We start from the raw sequence: 9,944 nt of genomic DNA, 5'->3' as shown, positions 1-9,944 counted from the left end.
CCCCCCCACGTTTCAACATGTTTGATCAATTGTGTACAACACAGACTCTGTAAATTACCTCTGTAATTATTAAACAGCCCTAGACTTGCAGCGAATAATAATACTACGCTGTCTTGCTTTAAAATGTTTTTTTTTTTTTTTTTCGGTCATGTCAGACAAAGTGCTGAATCTTTCTATTTCTGGACAAATGTTGTTAGTGATTTAGCACATTAAAAGATATACTTAACATGTCTTTAGAAAGGCATTAGTTATAAAAGTAATTTTGTTTAGGCAAAATTTGTATCAGGGTGTAATTTGGAAAAAAATTTGCAAATGTGCAATTCTGGGCATTTTAGGATTGCGTAAATTCGCCACTATATTTGATCCTAGAGCCCGACCGATATGGGATTTTTGGGGCCGATACCGATATTAGGGAGTAAAAAACAGGCCGATACCGATATATCGGCCGATATTCTTTGTGTATATTATAGTACAGTACCAGTCAAAAGCATATTCGCCGATACCGATATATCGGCGACAGGCTCATATCGGCCGATAATATCGGCAAAACGATATATCGGTCGCGATCTATTTGATACACCAAGTATCACCACTGTACAACCACAATACTGTAATGAAAAGAAATTTCACTATTTGATGTTTTAAATACTGTATCAAATATTTGTATCAAGCATATTTTAAATATGATTTATTATTTTTAATGTCGTATATATAGTAATATCAATGAAGAAATAATGACGGAACAGCTCAGAAAACAACTGTAAAAATGTTAATAATTTTTTTTAACCATTCTTTGAATAGGTTCCGTTTTGTGTGGAGAAAAAAAAATTATATATATATATATATATATATATATATATTAGCACTCATTTATTGACATTATTTATGTAGCAATTGCTTTTTCCCCAGCCACTTAAAAAGTAGGAATGTGATATGCAAAGTTGTTAAATTCAGTGCTTACTCATGAGTTCTCATGTTGTGTCTGGCCTCTCAGAGCAGAGATGTATAACGGTATAGGTTTGACCACGCCGCGAGGCAGTGGCACGAATGGCTACGTTCAGCGGAACCTGTCCAGCGTACGCGTGAAAAGGAACAGGGATGAGCGCGGAGGAGAGCGGGATGAGAAAGACAGAGAGAGACTGGAGAGCCAGCTGAACAGACAACCTAACGCTGATATCCTAGAGCACCAGAGGAAGAGACAGCTGGAGGTGAAATGTGCGGAGCTGCAGGACATGATGGAGGAGCAGGGGTAAGATGAGATAAAATATAAAGAATAGTAATAAGAAATGTTTCTTGAGCATCAAATCAGCATATTAGAGAATGATTTCTGACACTAAAGACTGACGTAATGGTTGCTGAACAGTCAGCTTTGCCATCACAAGAAGTAGATATTAAGAGCAGCCTCTGACCAAGTCATCCTGTGTGACAGGTACTCTGCAGAGGAGATCGAAGAGAAAGTCAACACCTTCCGTTTGATGCTGCAAGAAAGACAAGAACCTGCCCCTCCTCCAACAGAGAGGCCAGCGTGTGTATTCCTTTAGATCATTCAGACAGAAATTAAGGCTTTTTTAATGGCCTTTTCTGTGCACCGTTAATAGTTTTTTTTTTTTCCCATCCATGTTTTGCTCTTTCTCACAGTGTGACCGAGACTCATGCACTAGCAGCTGCTAACCAGCAAAAAAATGACCGTCTGAGAGAAGCTTTTGGTATCAGCTCTGACTACGTTGACGGCTCATCCTTTCATCCTGACCGGAAGGAGCGAGAGAAGGAGAAGAGGGAGCAGGAGAGGCTGGAAAGAGAGAAGCAGCAGCAGCAGAAGTACCAGTGAGTAGATGGAGGGGAGATTGAAGGGGTCTTATCATGAGGAATCACTTTTTCCTGAGATAAAAAAGCTTGATGTACTGCGAAAATGTACTGTACCTTTCAGAAGTCCAAACTTGCATGTGTTGTATCTTATCTGAGTACTTACTTTCTGTTCAGTCTTTCTCTCATCATTTCATTTCAGGATTATTGAGTCTGATAACTCTGATTCATCTCCTGAGCGAAAAAAGAGCCAGAAGAAAAAGAAAAAGAAAAGCAGAGAAAGGTAAACTGGAGAATGGAGAAGTAATTTGGAACACTTTTAGCATGAGTTCTAAGAAAATAATATATTAATGAATCAATTTTCTCTCTTGTAACAGCTCTGAGAGCCCCTCACCCTCTCCTCGACGAGAGAAGAAAAAGGACAAGAAGAAGAAAAAGAAAAGGTTTAATTTAATGCCCTTAAATTACAAAATTCTGTTAATTCATAAGGGAGACTGGGCTAAGATGTGATAATTGGGTAAAATGAATGCACCTAAATATACAGTATTTTATTCAATTTATTTATTAGTTGAGTCACTCTGGAATATGTGAACCATTAAAAAAAATAAAATAAAATGAATGTAAAAGGGAATGATATTTTACATTTGTAAATGGTTTTCAAATCTTACATTTCTTGACATTTGCATTTTCATAAACCATCTAGGAAAAGGTTTAATAGTCAGATTATTTGCATGTGGTAATATTATCACTATTAACTGAGATGCTTTGAGGCAAGTTGTCCAGGAGGCTAACACACTTTACCCTACTGCTGTCATTTTGAGAAAATCCTTCATTTAATAATTGTGAGCTTTATTTGACACATAAGTTCAATGATTTTATTCATTGCTTTCAGGGAGGAATCAGTGAAGAGTGACACAGAGAGGTGGGTTTTCTCCTCATCACTGTAAGTTACCTTTGATAACTGTATTTACTATATATTTAAATGTTATCATTTGTCTTACAACAGTTCATCAGATGACAGAGAAACAACCAAAAGAAAGAGAAAAAAGAGTGACAATGAAACTCCACCTCCCAGTAAGAGCCGAAAACGGCAGATTGCATCCTCCAGCCCAGCTCGCAGGTATCATTACATGTGCACACTACTTGACTTTTTGTCATATTATAGTGTGCCCTCAGATTTTACTCCTTACATTGAGTTAACCTGAGCTTTTTCTAATAGCAATTGCAAGTTTTTCCACCCTATAAACAAAATTTCTCCTATAAAATAATTTTATTTAAAATTGTTCTAACAGGGTTTCCGCGGGGTCTTAAAAAGTCTTAAATTTAAGGCCTTAAAAAGTCTTAAATTGTACAAGAAAGTCTTAATTATGATTTCAAAAGGTTAAATTTGGGGACGGAAAGACCAGAATTGTGATATGGCTGAATGTGACGATTAAACTTCAAAAGGCTATGATTTCATTGAATAAACATGAGCGCTGCAGGTTCAAAATCCGGTGCTGCGCTGCTTTGTGTTCTGCCATTATCGGGAAAACAGTTATATTTCTACCAAACGCTCCACCTGCTGGCAGAGAATGAATGAGCATTTTCAATAAAACTGTTGTTTTGTTCAGAGTTCAGACCAATGCGAAAATCGACCCATGTTTTTACCCTGCAAACACGCAGAGCTTTGAATGTGAACTGGTGGATCGATAAGAAGACAATGCATTATAAAAATCTAAACATAGGGGTGTGCGATATGTATGGTCTGCGATAATATCGTAATTGTTGTTTTAACGATGTGTGATTTGATATTATGAGTATATCGCGAAAAGGAAACACAAAACACACCTACAGAGTGCACGCATACAATAGGTAATGAAGTCTATCAGGTTAGACTAGTGCGTGCATTTAGAGTGCGTTCTTTCACTGCATGACTTGGTCTATCAAAATACATTTAGAATTATCACATAATTTAAGATATGGGGCAGAAAATGTATATATTTAAATGATTTGATATAGTTAATATCACAAAGAGTGCCAAAAGAGAAAGGAAAAATTGAAATCGCATCATATGACCCCTTTAATATTAAGAGACTTATGTTTTAGACACGATATTGCCTGTTTCTGCTCCATTTCTCCAACAAAAATAATTTCAAACAGCCACAGAGCTGTTTTGCGTCTCTTAGCAACAGGACGCTGTTTTGTTCCTGAATTAATCAACTGTTTAAATGATTTGGTTCAATCGCAATGACTCGTTTATTAACAGTGACTTGCTGCCACCTACTGGTGGTTTTAATTTCACATTTAAGGTACCTTTTCATTTTTTTAATAATTTCAAACATCAGTTTTCAATGTTTTATGTTTAAAATATCAAAACATTATTTATGCATTTGTAACTGCAGGTTAAAGTATTTAATGTCCCTCAGAGCTGCATTAAACAGTGTGTAAACATCTAAATGACACTTCTAATGCAGCTTCTGTGTTTCCTCTGCATTGCAAAGATAAATTTTGTTGATACTGATTTAATTTGCTTGGTAACAGCTCAAATGCATGAATCTGACTCAAAAGATGGTGCACACTTTTAGAAAAAATGGCTTAAAGGTAAAAATGCCCATAAAACTTGTTGGAAATTATTAATTTCTATTACTGCTGTGAACTGACCACACAGAATATGAAGAAAAAATTCAGGAGTCAGCTGTCCACGGTAGTCCTTAAGATATCAGCACAATAACACCCTCAGCAAAATATCGTTAATATCGCATAATAAAATATCGCATAATTATCATTATCAATAAAATCCCAGAAAATTATTGCAATATTTTTTGTCAGTATCGCACACCCCTAATTTGTTATTTAATTGATATAATAATTTGATGATAATTGTTTAAATTAATATAATAATACTTTTGACTCATCCATTTTCTTAACAATGGTTTAAGGGCTGAAATGTAAAGTTTATCATTTTATAAAACTTTGTTTTTGTGAAAACCTGTATCTGAACTGTAAATTAGGCCTATGCTTTTTACAGTAATTTTACATTTTAATATGGTACTATAGACATTGCCCTACCCCACTCATATGGTATTCATTTTATTTGTGCAGGTCTTAAAAAAGGTCTTAAAGTCTTACATTTGAGCTTAAAAATACTACAGAAACCCTGTCTAAAATACATCAAATATGAATGCTTGTTCAGCATTTGAAATGGTGTACATTTTAAAACATTTGTGAAAGTTCATGTAAATGTATATGCATGACTTTTGTTTTCAGCCTATCCCCTCAAAGAGGGAAACAACTGAATAAATCAGATTCTCGTCCAGATGAGGGGAAGAAAGGGAGATCCCCTGACAGAAGGCTTTGTGGCCGTAGTGAGGAAAGTCCAAAAAGGATGGAAGTCAGAGAGGTAATGTGTTGTTTTGGAAGTCATAGAGGCATATGCACACTGTAATTATTTAATCTAATTTATTCTTTGTATTTGATTAGTGAGTTTGTTTCCTTCTATTCTTATACATGTTTGTTATATTTTTCAAGTAAATATATTATGTATTCTATTCTAAACAACGTCCACAGTAAATCACAGCCGAACACATTCAGATAGTGTCTTTGGCCTAAGTTGCATCTTCTGTGTTTGCATTGTTTTTTGAGCGTTTTGCCACAACAAACATTGAGTTTTAATATAGTATGTCAAGAAAAATATTGTTCAATTTCTAAAAAATGCACCTTGAGACCCCTACATTGAATGCAAAAACTTGTCATGTAAACTCCTGATGCCTGGCCTAGTTATACAGGCCTACCTTAAGCCAGATTAGTCAAGCAGTTGTTCAGACAACCCTCTGACTAGTTGATTTTTAAAAAATGTGGTTTTGCACCTCCTTAATTCTTTGTCTTCCCCACTTTTAGAGGTCACCAAGACGCTCAAGAACGCCTGAGCACAGCAGAAGAGACAAAGGCCGAGAACGTGAGAGAGAAGTGCAAGAAAAACCTCAAAGAAGACGACAGGACTCCTCATCGCCATCTCCACCACCAAAGCAGCAGCGGGACAGACGACCACGGAGTGAAGAGAGAGAGAAACTCCCTCAGACAAGAAGACATGACTCTTCACCATCTCCACCAAGCAAGCAGCAGCGAGAGCGGCGACAGCGGAGCAAAGAGAAACCCTCTCAGTGGAAAAGGCAAATCTCTTTGTCTCGCTCTCCGTCTCCTAAGCAGCAGAAAGACAAGAACCGAGGGGACGATGAGAGAAAGAACAAAGGTCAAAGAAGACATGACTCATCCTCATCCCCATCTCCTTCACCACGTAAAGACAGAACAAGAAGAGGACACAGTGGAGAGAAAGAGAGAGCAGTTTCCCCCAGGGACAGGGAAAAGGAGAGATATGGAGACAGAGTGAGAGACAGACAGGGGAATAGCGATAGAGATACAATCCCATCTAGTAGAAAAGATGACAGAGGACGGGAGAGTGATAAAGGGAAGGAGCGAGACCGAAACCGATCTAATGACTCCATGTCTCCTGCTAAGCGTTCACCTTATGCAAACGGAAGGCAAAAAGAACGAGATCGTGAACTGGAGAAGGAACGAGAAGAACAGCGAGAGAAGGACAAAAGGAGGGAGGAGGAGATGAAAGAAGAGGCTCTGAGAAAAGCCAGAGAGAGTGACCGAGAAAAGGAGAGAAACCACACCAGAAGAGCAGAAGTGTCTCGATCAGACAGGAAGGCCTCCTCTAGCGGTCAGCCTGAGGACAGGCGAGGTGCCAGAGGAAGTGAGATGGAGCAAGAGGTGGCCAAGAAAGACAGGAGAATGGAGGAGGACAAGAGACCGGAGAAGAGTCCTCAAGACCAGAAGGAGGAGAAGCAGATGCAAAAGGAAAAGCCCGGGAAGAAAGACAAAGGGAAAGCTGCGAGCAGCAGCAGTAGTAGTAGTAGCAGCAGCAGCAGTAGTAGCGAGAGTGACAGTGACAGCTCCTCATCGTCATCTTCATCCTCCTCCTCTTCTTCATCCTCTTCATCCTCGGAAGATGAAATGAAGAAGAAAAGTTCAAAAGACAGCAGTGCTGCTGGTAGGTCAGTTCCTAATGCTGTCATAGCTCAGGCTATTGCACGCCGAGAGAAGGAGAACCGAGGAAGGGATGGAGAGAGTGGTGAAGGCAGAAAGACGTACACTCCCACACAAAGACAGAGCTCACCTCCTGAGTCCCAAAGAAAAAGGGACGATGTTGATAAGAGACAGCGAGACATGGAGAGAGAGCGGAGACCTGGCCACTCCTCGTCTCCTTCCACAGGAGCCAAAGACCGGGAACGTGGAAAAGAGAGGTATACTCCCACTGAGAGTTCAAGCCCACCTCCTTCGCCCCCTCAGAGAGGCCGGGACAGTGGAGTCCCAAGTGGGGACACGTACACACCTTCAGAAGAAACCAAATCTCAGAGCAGAGATCGAAGAGGCGAGCGATATACCCCATCAGAGCTGGAACGAGAGTCTTCACATCCCTCACTTGGCAGAGGAAGAGATCGACAGAGTGACCGAAAGAAAGACACGTCACCTTTGTCTCCAAGGGGAAAAGGAAGGAACGACGTGCCACGGGTCAAACAGATGGCTTCTCGGCCTTCACCGAAACGCACTCCACCACGACAGTACCAGGACCCACAACGCTCACGTTCTCCCAGTCCGAGACGAGGAGTGAGGAGACCATCGCCTTCACGAAACTCATCTCCTTCCCGACGGGACCACAGCCGGGAACGCCTCAGAGAGCGAGAGAGGGACCGATTTAGGGCAAGGCCAGCGGACAGAGATCGAGAGCGTTCCAGGGAGAGGAGAACAAGGAGCAGCAGATCTAGGAGTCCCCGAAGACCAAGTCCTCCTTACAGGTTAGTCAGAGTACCACAGTTTTTGGAAAGCTAAACTCAACCTTACTAGTAGTTGCAGTAGACAGTCTGTGGAAATGGGGTTTTGTGTGTCTTGCCAGTGACATGCTTAAGGGGATAGTTCACCCAAAAATGAAAAATCTGTCGAGACTCCTACAGGTTTGGAACAATATGAGGATTATTAATTGTAATTAATGACAGAATTTTATTTTTGGGTGAACTAACCCTTTAAGCTATTTCAAATATCTTTTGCATTTTTTTATGACCTCTATATTCATTGACTACCAAGGCTGTATTTATTTGATCAAGACCCATTTCAAGGATCACATGATCATTCAGAAATCAAAGGGCACCTATTATGCCCCTTTTTACAAGATGTAATATAAATCTTATGGGTCTGTGGATAAACTCTTAAAGGGACCACAGTCCGCAGTGTTATTTTACATTTGATTACTTTAATTTCTGTAGTATTTCTTACCTGAATAAAAACTTACTTAACCTGAAAAACTGAAAACTGAAAAAGTTTCATAGCTCTCTTTATTCTATTGCATTTATTTGTGCTGTTGTTTGCAATTTTTTTTATTTGTTATTTTATTACTGACATTTTACTTGTTTTTTTTTTTATGAAAATAAAACATTGCATTGAAGAAAAGTATATTTTTGTTTGTATATGGACATTTAAATTACAACTGGTTGAGGCAGCCAAATATGGACCAGATTCCGGTCAGAGAATCAGGAGAGCAGGAGAAGTCTTTAGATTGAGACTTATTTTACTCCAATATATGTATCTGCATATGCCTCTGGTATGAAATGAGATGGTTTGTGTTATATGAACACATTACAGAAAACATAGCAGCAGCATAAACAAAGACAAACAGCTGTTTTCACTGGCAGGTAACACTAAAAAACACAGCAGATGTTTTTTAGCAGGTACGAGCTGTAATGATCTAGTCTGGAAAAGGGGGCGGGGAGCAGCAGCTCATTTGCATTTAAAAAGACAGGCACGAAAAATAGCATGTTTCTGCTTTCACTCAAAATAGGCATTTTCAAAATGATATAATAAATGATCTGTGGGGTATTTTGAGCTGAAACTTGACACATTCTGGGGACACTAGAGACTTGCATTACATACTGTAAAAAGGGGCATAACATGTCTCCTCTAAAAAAAAAATTTAAAAAAAATTACTGACCATATATAAAATGTTTTGTATTATTATTTGGGGGAATCCATTAGGAGTTTTGGAGCTACTGTACACTGTTGAATAAATTGTGTGACCAGTGGAGTCGTAGAATTAATTTGAGAAATATACACTGTAATTACATATAGAGTGTGAAATAAAATTTATAATAAATTTATGTAATTGTGGTTATTACAAAGATTTTCTCTCTTTACACCTAGGTATCGTCATTCACCCTCTCCTGTTCGTCGGCGCAGAAGTCGTTCACTAGAAAGAGAAAGGGAGAGAGAGCAGGAGAGGAGGAGGAATCGAGAGCGAGATAGACAGCGTGAACAGGAGAAAGAACGAGAGCGAGAACAGAGAACAAGGGCGCCACCCAAAGATCCCACTCCTCCACAGCGCTCTTCATCATCATCCTCTTCCTCCAGTTCGTCCTCTTCAACCTCGCCCTCTCCTCAAAGACAGATGAAGGGTGTAAAATCTACAGATGCAGATAAAGACAGATCAACGGAAATTGATGAACAGACAAAAAATAAGCAACCAGAAAGGAACTCTAAACATCTGTCTCCCTCCCCTCCTAAAGAGACCCATCTCCCTTCCAACCAACCGCATCATCGCTCTCGCTCCTGTGAACGTCCTGCCTGTTCTAGATCACCAATGACCAACCAGTCACAAAGCAGGGATCCACCTGGTGACCGATTAAGAGGCCAGCCCCCATCATCTGTCCATGAGCGGCACCACAAACCGTCAACGATAGGAAAGACTTCTTTGAATGGGAAACCAGAGAAGGAGAGCTCTGGCCAACAGCAGAAGCAGAAGAGAAGCAGCTCGAGTTCTTCATCTTCCTCATCATCATCGTCATCCTCTTCCTCATCTTCATCCTCATCATCATCCTCATCAGACAGCTCAGACTCTGAGACAGAGAAAGCAAAAGGGTAAGTGCCAAATTATTTAGCATTTATTCAGTTCAGTTTAATAGATGGTATCCTTCATTTCAATGTTTGTTTTTCCAGAGGTGTTAAAGTAAATACAAATAGAGATGCTGGCAAGATGACGAAAAACAGAGCTTCTTCGTCGTCATCCTCCTCATCAGAAAGTGAACAAGAAGATAAGACAAAAAGGTAGAATG

At 39.5% G+C, this 9,944-nt stretch overlaps 1 protein-coding gene across 2 annotated transcripts in view; it reads left to right on the top strand.

The window, feature by feature from the left end:
- Positions 1 to 9,944, top strand: part of LOC107689653 (serine/arginine repetitive matrix protein 2-like) — a 15,492-nt gene that overhangs the window by 789 nt on the left and 4,759 nt on the right. For both annotated transcript variants that reach the window (XM_016487754.1, XM_016487753.1), the window contains exons 2-12: positions 995 to 1,249; positions 1,430 to 1,525; positions 1,639 to 1,824; positions 2,006 to 2,086; positions 2,181 to 2,246; positions 2,696 to 2,725; positions 2,810 to 2,923; positions 5,050 to 5,182; positions 5,680 to 7,640; positions 9,037 to 9,750; positions 9,829 to 9,936. In XM_016487754.1, coding sequence (XP_016343240.1) covers positions 1,002 to 1,249; positions 1,430 to 1,525; positions 1,639 to 1,824; positions 2,006 to 2,086; positions 2,181 to 2,246; positions 2,696 to 2,725; positions 2,810 to 2,923; positions 5,050 to 5,182; positions 5,680 to 7,640; positions 9,037 to 9,750; positions 9,829 to 9,936 — 3,737 coding nt within the window. In that variant the 5' untranslated portion in view covers positions 995 to 1,001. The remainder of the gene's footprint in view (positions 1 to 994; positions 1,250 to 1,429; positions 1,526 to 1,638; positions 1,825 to 2,005; positions 2,087 to 2,180; positions 2,247 to 2,695; positions 2,726 to 2,809; positions 2,924 to 5,049; positions 5,183 to 5,679; positions 7,641 to 9,036; positions 9,751 to 9,828; positions 9,937 to 9,944) is intronic.

Source organism: Sinocyclocheilus anshuiensis, unplaced genomic scaffold, assembly GCF_001515605.1.
Source record: "Sinocyclocheilus anshuiensis isolate Anshui unplaced genomic scaffold, SAMN03320099.WGS_v1.1 scaffold813, whole genome shotgun sequence".
In the NCBI taxonomy this organism is placed as follows: domain Eukaryota; kingdom Metazoa; phylum Chordata; class Actinopteri; order Cypriniformes; family Cyprinidae; genus Sinocyclocheilus; species Sinocyclocheilus anshuiensis.
This window is presented reverse-complemented; position numbering and strand designations above follow the sequence as displayed.